At 41.7% G+C, this 12632-nt stretch overlaps 1 protein-coding gene across 11 annotated transcripts in view; it reads left to right on the top strand.

The window, feature by feature from the left end:
* The window catches only part of KDM4C (lysine demethylase 4C), a 423829-nt gene that overhangs the window by 36265 nt on the left and 374932 nt on the right, over positions 1-12632 (top strand). For all 11 annotated transcript variants that reach the window (XR_009503661.1, XM_059924758.1, XM_059924756.1 and 8 more), the window contains 2 exons: positions 3951-4111; positions 9747-9922. Coding sequence is in view for 10 of the 11 variants with exons in the window: in XM_059924756.1 (XP_059780739.1) it covers positions 3951-4111; positions 9747-9922 (337 nt within the window). In the remaining variant the exon portion in view is untranslated. The remainder of the gene's footprint in view (positions 1-3950; positions 4112-9746; positions 9923-12632) is intronic.

The raw sequence follows: 12632 nt of genomic DNA, 5'->3' as shown, positions 1-12632 counted from the left end.
AGTTGTGGCTCGCAGGCTCTAGAGCACAGGCTCAGTAGTTGTGGCACATGAAATTAGTTGCTCCGCGGCATGTGGGATCTTCCCTGACCTGGGCTCGAACCCGTGTCCCCTGCATTGGCAGGCGGATTCTTCACTACTGTGCCACCAGGGAAGCCCCTGCTTCAGTTTCTTATCAGAGCCATTGTTCTGTTTTTTAGACCAAAATCTTGACTCCTCTGTTTCTCACTTCTATCACAAAATTTTGTTCAGAAGAGAGCCGCAATCTGACCACTTCTCACTGCCCACCCCGGGTCTAAGTCACCATTTTAGTTTGCCTGGATTTGTGTAAATTGCCTCCATGCTTCTAGCCTTGTCCTTTTTTGATATAACAGCCAGAAGGATGAGTCAGCTCACTTCTCTGCTTAACATTCTCCAGAACAGTTACCTTAGAAAGCCATGTCATCCCCTTGGTGGGAAACACATGTTAGAACATGATGTACAAGAGGGGGAAGAAGCTCAAGTTTACTTCTATCTCATTTAGAGTAAAAACCAAACCCCTTTTCTCCCCTCTCACCCCACGCCCCATGTCCTCTCTTACCATTCTCTCCCTTGCTTACCACACTCACTTCTTGCTGTTCTTTGAAGAGCCCAAGAGGCTCCTTCCTGTTGGCTCAGCCTCAGATGCTCTTCTTCCAGATATCCCATGGTTTATTTCCTCCTTCAGGCCTCTGAAAGGCTTCCCTTGCCCACCCCGTGTGAAGCAGCTACCCCTCCTCTTGCACTCTGTGCCCCTACCCTGGTTTACTTCTTCATAGCACTTATTATTTATTGTCTGTTTCACTCCACTACTGTTAGGGTTTTGTTTCATTCCTTTCTGAATGTCCACCCACCAGTCAGGCACTCAGTACTTTGTTGTTGAATGACCAGCTGAATTTCCAAATTTTCTTTAGTGGCTTCTCAAGCCCTTTGCCTAGAGAAAGAGGCAGGCCGCCCTTGTTCTTCAGCTGTGGGAAAGTAAGGCTGCCTTCCATGTACCAGATGTTTCTAAGAGGTGCTCTGGGGACTTCTTCCCCTTTCTCACTGCTCAGATTTTTATATTCTATTACTCTGGTAATATAACTGGTCAAATGAATCTGTTTTCTAAGTAACTTTTCCATGTTTGGGGCCAATGCTTTCCTTTTTCCTGCATTTGGTATCATTTAATGTAAATACTTCAATGACATTTTGGCATTTATTCCTTCATTCAGTTAGCAAATAGTTATTGCAGCAGATATTATGAGCCAGGCTGGGTACCAGATGGGACGCCAGGGGTTAAAGAGATGGAGGTCCTGCCTTTCCCTTGAGTAGCTTGGACTTCAGTGTTTGGTTGCAGGTGCCATTGGGACAGGCAGCTGATGTAAGAGAAATGCAGAGAGGGAGGTCGAGAAACACAGGGTGGCTCACCTAGGCCTGCTGCAGAGGGTTGGGAATCTCCATAGTGGACAGGAGTTTGAAAGGTGAGGAAACAGGTAAAGGCTGCTCCAACAGGAGAGAATAATTTGGGCAAAGGCCTAGAGAGCTGTACTTGTTTAGAGAAGCAAAAATCAATGAGTATTATTGGAGCATACAGTGTAATGCAGGCTGTGGCGGTGGACGAGGCCATGATAGTTCTTGCAAGGGCCTGATCTGGATGCTTCTAGAGGGTTATGTGTATCCTGTATAGAGGTGAGACTTTTATCCTGCAGCCCATGGATTTGGGCATGTGCACCTGAAGGGAAGTGGCTGGTGAGTGCAAGTTTTTTTTTTTTTTTTTTTAAAGTATTTGTTATTTATTTATTTATTTATGGCTGTGTTGGGTCTTCGTTTCTGTGCGCGGGCTTTCTCTAGTTGCGGCAAGCGGGGGCCACTCTTCATCGCGGTGCGCGGGCCTCTCACTATCGCGGCCTCTCTTGTTGCGGAGCACAGGCTCCAGACGCGCAGGCTCAGTAGTTGTGGTGCACGGGCTTAGTTGCTCCGCGGAATGTGGGATCTTCCCAGACCAGGGCTTGAACCCGTGTCCCCTGCATTGGCAGGCAGATTCTCAACCACTGCGCCACCAGGGAAGCCCAGAGTGCAAGGTTTTTAATTTGCATGCCCCCTTTCTGAGGCAGGGAGAATACAGAATATTTTCTGTTGTGTATTAATATATCTCCCCACAGAGTATTTTCAAATTTATAAATTCCTGAAGGGTTGGCAGGGTTTAATTTTGATGTACCTCATTTTCCTTGCATGCACTTTGTTTTTTTGTTTTTTGTTTTTGGCCGCGCTGCATGGCTTGTGAGATCTTAGTTCCCCAACCAGGGATCAAACCTGGGGCCCCAGAGTGAAAGCATCTAATCCTAACCACTCGACCACCAGGGAATTCCCTCCTCACATGCACTTTGTGAGATAGACGCTCATTTAAACCTTCAGTAAATGCTGATCACATCATCTGTAGTCCTGATCTGTTTAAACTTCTTATTATCCCCTTGCATGTTTTCCCCTTTATGTACCCCATCCCTTCCCAACTTCTCTTTTTGTCAAGCAGACTAAATTGATTATAAAAAGACGAGACAAGGAAAGCTTTGTTCTGAGAGGATTTGCTGCCTGAGCTGTTGGATGCCAGGCAGTGTTGCTGCGTCTGGAAGTGGGATGGGGCTGGACTCCTTCCTGAGGCACGCATGCCTGCCCATGCTCCTTATCACCTTGGCATTCCCTATGCCTGGCACACAGTAGGTGTTCAATAGATGTTTGTGGAAGGAATCATGCTGTTCATCGACAGCAGGATTAAGTTTGTGTTTTCGCAGCACTACTGCTGCCTATGTTTCTACTTTGATCTCCTGTATAATCTTTTCTTTCTAAGCTCCAGACAAACTAACCTCCCCTCTCCATCCCTGCAAACTTCCAAATACTTTCACCACGTAAAGTGTTCTTTCTCTCATCTGGCAAACTTCTGCATCTTCTCATATGGCTTAACTCTGCCTCTTTCTGGGGAAGTCATTTCTGAGTAACTCAGGTGAAGTCAATAACTCCTTCCTGTGTATAGTTTTGTATTGAAGTTTGTTCGGCCTCTAAACAGTGAGCTTGGAAGACAACCTTACCCCTTTCTGTGTCTCCAGTACTTTAGCCTGGTGTCCGGTGGTTTTGCGGACACAGTAGTTTGTAGGTTATTATAGGAAAGCATGTCACGACGAGTAGAAGCGCACCTGAGTAAGCCCTGTGCTGGGGATGTGGAATATTGTCCATTAACCTCTCAGCCAGCACCAGGCCTTTACACAGGTGCATGGATGAGCGTCTGTTTCAGAGCTGGTGCATAGGAACAACACCTTCTGTAAACTTGCAAAGTTAGAAAATTTATTCTTTTTTAAAAAAATTAATTAATTAATTAATTAATTTTTGGCTGCATTGGGTCTTCGTTGCTGCGCGCGGGCTTTCTCTAGTTGCGGCAAGCAGGGGCTGCTCTTTGTTGCAGTGAACGAGCTTCTCATTGCAGTAGCTTCTCTTGTTGCGGAGGACGGGCTCTAGGCACACGGGCTTCAGTAGCTGTGGCACATGGGCTCAGTAGTTGTGGCGCACGGGCTTAGTTGCTCCTCGGCGTGTGGGAATCTTCCCGGACCAGGGATCGAACCTGTGTCCCCTGCGTTGGCAGGTGGATTCTTAACCACTGTGCCACCAGGGAAGTCCCTAGAAAATTCATTCTTTCTAGGAAGGACTCTGAGGAGGAGAGCAATATAATTAGGTCAGTGATTTAATGCCAGGAATAGGAGCTTGGGAGGAGGAGTAACTAGAGGCAGTTTTTCTTTTCAGGAGTCTGGGGAGAGATGAGGGAGTCTCCCTAACAGGGTGGTAGAAGGGAATGGTTAAGTAACTAAAAGAGTTTTTGCTGGGGGAGCTTACCTGCTATTTGGGAGAAATGACCACTGACCTCACCACCCAATAACTCAGCACTGATGCCCGCATCATCTTCTCTGCAGAGACTGCCCCAGCCATCATGGAGGTGGCCGAGGTGGAGAGTCCGCTCAACCCCAGCTGTAAGATCATGACCTTCAGACCCTGCATGGAGGAATTCCGGGAGTTCAACAAATACCTCGCATACATGGAGTCTAAAGGAGCCCATCGAGCGGGTCTTGCAAAGGTGATTATCCTCAGATCTTTCAAGCCAGAAAATGATCACTTGGCCTTTCAGTTATGCTTAGTCTTCTTGATTTCAAGAAGAACAAGAAACAAGAAACTTGTTTCTTCCAAAGGAAGACATTTGCAAAATCTTTGTTCTTGTTAATCCATTAATGCAGTTAATGCAGTGGGAAGCATTGATAGGCTTAAAGTAGAGGAGAGGAGGATATGGTGGCTGCTTGTTTGTTTATTTGTTATTTTTGTGACATTATTTTGATAAGATCACACTGGCTTCTACATGAAGAATGAATTTGAGGGGGAGGCAGAGCAGAAGCAGGGAGTCTTGTCAGGGGTAGTTGTGATGTGCTCAGGGACATAAGGGTGGTTCCTAAGGCGCTGAGGACTGCGTTGCAGGGTTGCCCCCATAAGCCCAGAGTTAGAGCTTTGAAAGAGAGATTGCCTAGATTTGAATTTAACCTGAGATAGGTGTATCTTTCTATAGTGGAAATCTATTTCAATTTAAAATTTTCCTCAAGAATAGATTTTATTGATACTTGCTTCGTTTTGTTATTGTTCTAAATGTTAAGTTTATAATCTGGGTTTCTGTAGACTTGTTGGCATCACCACATAAATTCCTGAGCCCCAGCAGAGCCTTCTCTACTGTGGCTCGTCACGGGTCCTCCTTGGAACCCCATCTCCGTGGAAGGTCCAGTAGCATTGAGAGCAGACAGTAGCCTCGGAGAGAACTTGCAGAACTGCAGGGGTTGGTGCTCAAGTCCTCCTCCTGCATCTGGACGCAGCTGCTTGTAACCTTGGACTATTCTGACATCTCTGCCTTGAAGTCTGTTCTTTGATATGTATGGTTCAAGTCACTCCTAGAAAAGGTTTAAAATTTGGGGATATTAAGTTGAGTGAAAGTTGATTAGGGGTGGGTGAGAGAGAAAAGGAAGATAAAGGTTTATAGTGAATTTCTCAGATGAGCTATCCTTAATCTTTTCATTAGGTTCGCTCTTAAAGATCTCATTTTTGGAACCTTAACATTTCCGGGTTGTCTTTGAGGAGGAAAAAAATCATGCTTAAGTTGAAGAGAATGATATTTCAGAATCATTTGACACACAGAATTTTGATCATAAACTTAAAATGAACCGGTTAGCAAGGTTTTGGGCTTTATTTGGGCAGAGGGGTGTTATGGTGACTGTCTGTCCTCTTCTCTGGGCTCTGAATGCAGCCCTTTGTCCTGTTGTTCTCCCTCTTTTGTTGCCTGAAAACATATATCTTACTGTGTTCCACTGGGATTAGTGAATGTTCTGTGGTCGGGGGCACGTTTAGTAACCTTAGAAGAGGAAGCAGCAACTAGCCTCACAAGGGAGCTGCAGGCACACAGAGGACACCTGTGCTGCCTTGGGTGTTCTCTGACAGAATGACATTAATGAGAACTACAGTTAGTTTTCTGAATGTTAAACCAGACACACCTGAGTCCAGACTTTTTTTTTTTTAAGTGAGACTCATTGACAAAGCTGGAGTTATTCAATCTTGTGGTAATTTCCTCATTTATTCAATCTTGTGGTAATTTCCTCATTTATTCAATCTTGTGGTAATTTCCTTTTACTTATTCAATCTTGTGGTAATTTCCTTTTACTTATACTAGGAATACAATAAACTGTTTTATTCCTAATCATTTTTGCCATCTTTTACATCAAGTCACACGGACCCAATTTCACCTGATTTCCTTCCTTTTCTGGAAGTTACAGCAATAGCAAATGTATAAAACTACACCAAATCAAATCAAATTGTAAAGATAAAAACTGCATTAATGTTGCTAGTTTACTTTGAGGGCTAGCCCTGGGGACCAGAACCACCTATGAAATTCTTTGTTGATGCACCATTTAATGAATTGGTCTTAATTTATGATTTGAAGAAAGTGGTTGAGAAGTTCCAATAGTAGTGACTTTGGCCTCAGATTACAGTCTGTCTTGCTTGATAACATTTTAAAAAAATCAATTAATTAATTTATTTATATTTGGCTGTGTTCGGTCTTCGTTGCTGTGCGCGGGCTTTCTCTGGTTGCCGCGAGTGGGGGCTGCTTTTCATTGTGGTGTGCGGGCGTCTCATTGCGGTGGCTTCTCTTGTTGTGGAGCATGAGCTTGAGGCACGTGGGCTCAGTAGTTGTGGCTTGCGGGCTCAGTAGTTGTGGCTCGCGGGCTGTAGAGCGCAGGCTCAGTAGCTGTGGCGCAGGGGCTTAGTTGCTCCGCGGCATGTGGGATCTTCCTGGACTAGGGATCGAACCCGTGTCCCCTGCATTGGCAGGCGGATTCTTAACCACTGCGCCATCAGGGTAGTCTGGTTGATAACATTTTTTAGATTTATACTTTAGATTTAACTTTTTTTTTCCAGAGTGAGAGGTTTGACACCCTGACTTTCTGTCTACAAAGTTGGTAGTCCAGTTGCGAAAGTGAAAAGTGACAGTGTCCTTAAATGTAAAACTTGTACTGTTTTTGTGGAGAAAGCTTATGATGAAGCATTATTATATGAGCAATGGCTAAATTCTTCGGCAGCAGTGTTCTGGACGTAGCCTGTTCTGGGCCTGAGGTTATGCATAATACAGAGCTTCACAAGTAGCCTGGAGGGTGCAGATAGCTATCTGTGCCCAAAGGTGAAGAAAGAGTGTAAGAAGCACTGCCCTTCCTCCTCCTGCTCCTTTCTCAGTTGGTAGATGGTAGTAATAGCAACATATTTCAGGATAAGTAGTGCAAATACAGATTTTAGCTGGACAATTTTTGCTGGTATAGGGCCCAGGCTGGGGTCGGGGAAATGGTAATATGAAATATATATATATATAAATATATATATATAAAGTCCTAAGTATGGTGTGCTTACGATTCCTATGTAAGAAAATCTGATGTGTTAAGATTTAAAATTATAGTTAAAAAATAAGATTTTTGTCATAGACCTGAACTTACAGATTTTTAATGTTCTGTCTGAACATTTTAACTGAAGTAAATGAACACATGCACAAAATATTCACAAAGGTAATATTTAGAGTTTTGTAAATGTATTCCTTCTTTAACTTTAGAGAAGAAAATTTCGTTCAAAATTTTTTGGGGTGAACAACTGCCTTGTTTTTCACAACACAGGAAAATATTTAACTCTAAACATTATTGATTTTGATTGTAGATATATTTCTAAACAGGAGCCTGAATAAATCTATGTTTTATATTTTGGAATACTCACATTTATTTCTGATGAAGAAAAAGTTAGTATTTATAACACTCTCAAATACTGCCCTCTCCCCATTCAATATGTGATCAAGACAATGCAGTATGTTTATCCATATCCATTTGGTGCGATTGTCCGTATGCTTTTTAAAATACTGAGTATGTGTCTCATTTTAAGCTAACATACCTTGGAGAAAATAAAATGTATAATATTGCCATATTGCTGATGAAAATTAAATTAATTTTAGACTTGACTGCTCCCCCCACCTCTTTTTTGAATTAATAGAGTCGTTTATCAGCTGTATAACACTGGCCAAGTCACTCCTTCCCCGACTTCAGGTTTTCTCATCTGATGAAGCTTGACTTAAACCTTTCACAAAAGCCAGTTGCAGGTGCAGTGTAGATAAAATGTGAAAGACAAAACCTTAAAACTCTTAGAAAACAAAATAGAATGTATTCATGCCCTAGAGTAGGAAAATATATATATTTTAAACAGAAGATCAAGGCAAAAAATGAAGAAATTGGATTATATTAAAGTTAAGAACTTATGTTTATCAAAATATACAGTTTAGAAGGTTGAAGGGAAAGTTACAGGGTAAGAGAAGATATTTGATATATGTACACACACATACATATAGATATTTGCAAATACACACACACACACACACACACAAACATTCGTCTAAGAATAACCAGCCTATATACACAATCTCTATACATTAATAAGAAAAAGACTGACAGTGCAATAGTAAAATGAGCAAGAGGCTTGAATAAGCACTTTATGAAAGAGGATATCTGTAGGGTCAGTGAACATATGAAGAGATTTCTTTAGTTATCAGAAAATGCAAATAAAATCCACACCTGAGTACCATTACACACCTTCCAGAAAGACTAAAATTTAAACGGTCAACAATGCAAAGTGATGATGAAGATGTGGAGCGACAGGAACTTTCACACATTGCTGGCAGGAGTGTGAAATGGTACAACCACTTTGGCAAAAGTTTGGTAATAACGATTAAATTTGATCTGTACGTATCCTATGTCCCAGTAGTTTCACTGTTAGGAGGGTATGTGCGTGTGTGTATTTTAGAGAACCATGTGCCCACATGCAGCAGAAGATGCATACAGCAATATTAATAGTGTTGTTTGCAGTTGCCAATAATTAGAAAAAAACAAGTGACCACCAAGTAGTCACCCTTACAAATAAATATTTATACGAAGCCATACTAAGTAGGAATGAAAGTCAATGAACTTCAGTTACCTAGGTCATCATATTTGAATCTCACAAAAATATTGAGTAAAATATAAAAGATAAAGAATGTATGTATATATGGATGCTTATGTTTCTGTACATTTAAAAAACTGTTGTTAGGGTTTACACACAGACATAAAACTATAAAGCCCAGCAAGGAGATTAATAGCGTAAGTGCCATGATAGTGACCACCTTTTGAGTAAGAGAGGGATGTATTTGGAAAAGGGTACCAGGACCTCTGGGGTGCCAGCAGTATCTTACTTCTCACACCTGAGCAGTGGATACTCTGGTGTTTGCTTTATAATAACTCACAAAGCTACATATTTGTGATTATATATTTTCTGTATGTGTGCTATCTATATTTTGCAATTAAGTTTTTAAAAGAAGTTTGTTCCTAAAAATTAGGATAACTTCTAAAGGTGGATAAATTCCAGCTATAAACCATGACTCAATTCATAACTTTGTTCCTTCTAATTTTTGATCATATGAATATGTATTTTTGGTTTTACTGTTGATGATCTTTTCATTGTTAGTAATTAAGTGTTGAAATATTATGGAAAAGCAGTGGTGTGCTGAGCTACTTCATACAGGCACATGAGAATTGAGAGTGCACATCTTTTCCAACCCCATGTTCAGTGACATCACATTGGTAAGCTCAAATTGGCCATGGCGGGAGTAGTTACACCATGGAAATAGGCAAAAACCACAAATCAGGGTTCCCCCACCTCCCCAGAAAGTTGTTGGTTAAACATTTACTTGCACACCACTCTGATTTGCCATATTGTGTGAGAGGTGTTTAAAGAAACGATATCAACTAAACCAATACTTATTTTTCTCATGGTACTATAAACAGCACTTGAACTCTAGCAAGTTATTTTACTTTTGTGTGTCTCTCAATTTTACCTTTAAAATAGAGAGGTTAACAGTAGCCACTAAAAAATAAGTTCATACAAGTACAGTATTTTGTATAGTGAGTACTCAGTAAATTTTGCTGTTTTAAAAAAGTCATGTCAGTAAGGTGAATATTTGGGAGAATGCAAGCATTTCCTTTAATGTGAATCTTCACAGTTCTTTTACACATTTGTCGTATAAATGCTGAGAAATTCTTCACTTGTATTCTGTTGGAATAGGAAAGCTAAATAACTACCTGGAATGTTTTCCAAATAATCTTTTATTATTTTACTTTTAGGTGATTCCTCCTAAGGAGTGGAAGCCAAGGCAGTGCTATGATGACATTGACAATTTGCTTATTCCAGCGCCAATTCAGCAGATGGTCACAGGGCAGTCAGGACTGTTCACTCAATACAACATCCAGAAAAAAGCCATGACAGTGAAGGAGTTCAGGCAGCTGGCCAACAGTGGCAAGTGAGTAGATTCAGTTTACTATTTTTATTTCTTTCGAAGATATAGGTGAACATGGTAAGAAACCAAGTAGATGGGAGCTTGTGGTGAAAAGCAGGAGTCTTCTGCACAATCTCTTTCAGTCCTCATTTAACTGTTACTGTTTTCTGTTTTTCAGGTGGTTGCCTGCCTACTTACTTTAGTTTACTGCTAGGGAAATTGTACCTCATTTTATCATCTTATTCATAATATTTGTAAAATTTTTTTTCCCTATCTTTTAGTTGCCATGAGTTTTTGATTCTACACTTGATTCATCTTTGTTAGGCAAATTTTCTTCTGTGTGTGACAATGTTTAAGTCTTTTTTTTTTTAAAAAGCATTCCTCTTTTTAAATAATTAATTAATTAATTAATTAATTAATTAATTAATTTTGGCTGCGTTGGGTCTTCGTTGCTGTGTGCGGGCTTTCCCTAGTTGGCATCGAGTGGGGGGCTACTCTTCATTGTGGTGGGCAGGCTTCTCATTGCAGTGGTTTCTCTTGTTGCAGAGCATGGGCTCCAACAACTTTCCGGGGAGGTGGGGGAACCCTGACGTGTGGTTCTTGCCTATTTCCATGGTGTAACTACTCCCGCACAGGCACGTGGGCTTCAGTAGTTGTGGCACGTGGGCTCAGTAGTTGTGGCACACGGACTTAGTTGCTCCGTGGCATGTGGGATCTTCCCAGAGCAGGGCTCGAACCCGTGTCCCCTGCATTGGCAGGCGGATTCTTAACCACTGTGCCACCAGGGAAGTCCCGACAATGTTTAAGTCTTAAATGATAAGTTATGTATATTAGAAGATGAGTAATTTAAAAAGAAAATCCTTGAATGACTTGAAGGGCCACCATTATTGTGTTAGTCACCTGCTGCTATCTAATGAATCACCCCAAACCTTAGTATCTTAAATCAATAAACATTTAACATCTCAGTTTCTGAAGGTCAGGAATCTGGGAGTGGCTCAGCCAGGTGGCTGTGGCTCAGGGCCTCTCCTGAGGTTGCATTCAAGTTGGCTGGGGCTGCTGTCACCTGAAGGCTTGACTGTGACTAGAAGATTTTCTCCCAAGATTGCTCCCCTTACGTGGCAGTTGGCTGGAGTCCTGAGTCCTTTGCCACATGAACTGCTCCTCATGTTGTGGCAGCTGGCTTCTTCCAACGCAAGTGATCCAGGAGTTACCAAGATGAAGACACAATGTCTTTTCATGACCTGTTTCTTGACTGTCATTTCTGCCATATTCTATTTGTTATAAGCCAAATGCAGCCCATACTTAAGGGGAGGAGAATTAAGCTGTAAGTCTTGAAGGGAGGTGTATCAAAGAATTTGTGGATATATTTTAGAAACTATCACAGTTATGATTATTATTAAATTGCCCTCCCGTTTTTTTTAAAGTTTCTGATATGGTGGTTAAGGCCTTAGATCAAAATATTAATCTGGAAAAAAAAAATACCCCCCCAAAACCAACCAACCAATCATCCAACCAAAAAACATCAGTGTCTAAATTCTCTGGATGGGTATTCATGAGATTAAGTCCTCTGGATAAATTTAGTTGATATCTTTAAAAAAAAAAAATTTATATTTGACATAGTAAGCACCTGATGGTACTTGAAGAATCTTTTTTCTGTGTGAAGTTCCTATTATGGAGCATTCTGGCTAATCCAAAGCAATTAGACATTTTATAATTAATTCAAGTCCCTCTTGAATTTTTTTTTTTGACATCTTTATTGGAGTATAATTGCTTTAACAATGGTGTGTTAGTTTCTGCTTTATAACAATTGAATTGTTTTTCATAGGCATTAGTAAAGCCTCATTGTTTCAGATTTCATTGATTGAGAATGTGAAACTTTTATCATGGACTAGGCTTGTTTGCTTTCATACTCTTTAAGAACTCTTTAATAAGTTCAATGCTAAAACAAGATTGCAGAAGCAATTTTATCCAACTTTTTTTTTTCCTAACCCAGTGTTAGAAAGATATTTTCTTTTCTTTTAACTTAATTAATTAATTAATTAATTTTTGGCTGCGTTGGGTCTTCATTGCTGCACATGGGCTTTCTCTAGTTGTGGCAAGAGGGGGCTACTCTTTGTTGTGGTGCGGGCTTCTCATTGCGGTGGCTTCTTTGTTGTGGAGCATGGGCTCTAGGTGTGCGGGCTTCAGTAGTTGTGGCATGTGGGCTCAGTAGTTGTGACTCGTGAGTTCTAGAGAGTAGGCTCAGTAGTTGTGGCACATGGGCTTAGTTGTCCATGGCATGTGGGATCTTCCTGGACCAGGACTCGAACCCGTTTCCTTGGCATTGGCAGGTGGATTCTTAACCACGGCTCCACCAGGGAAGTCCCTATCCAACTTTTTATAAGTATAAACTGTTTACCATATTCTGTTCTCCATCTTCTAGTGCCTATTTCCAGAGTCATTCTTAAAGTATTAAATAGCTTACAAAACCCCCCTCCAGGCTACGTGGGTCCCTGGGGGCATAGGAGGGAGGCTGGGGAGATCAGGAGAGGCAGGTGGGAGGGGCCCTCCAGAAGAAGCTGGAGAGGAGCGGAGGGCGATTGCCCCACCCACTCAGGCATGGGGAGCCTGCTGAGCTCCCAGGCTGGTCCCCTGCTCTCCCAGGTGCCCCCCCACCCTACTGGCCACATTGGCCCTGGGGGCATAAGAGGGAGGCCGGGGAGATCAGGAGAGGCAGGTGGGAAGGGCCCTCCCA

This window comes from Balaenoptera ricei, chromosome 6 (genome assembly GCF_028023285.1).
Source record: "Balaenoptera ricei isolate mBalRic1 chromosome 6, mBalRic1.hap2, whole genome shotgun sequence".
Taxonomy (NCBI): Eukaryota; Metazoa; Chordata; class Mammalia; order Artiodactyla; family Balaenopteridae; genus Balaenoptera; species Balaenoptera ricei.
The sequence above is the reverse complement of the archived record's forward strand: the minus strand, read 5'-3'. Positions and strand labels throughout refer to the sequence as shown.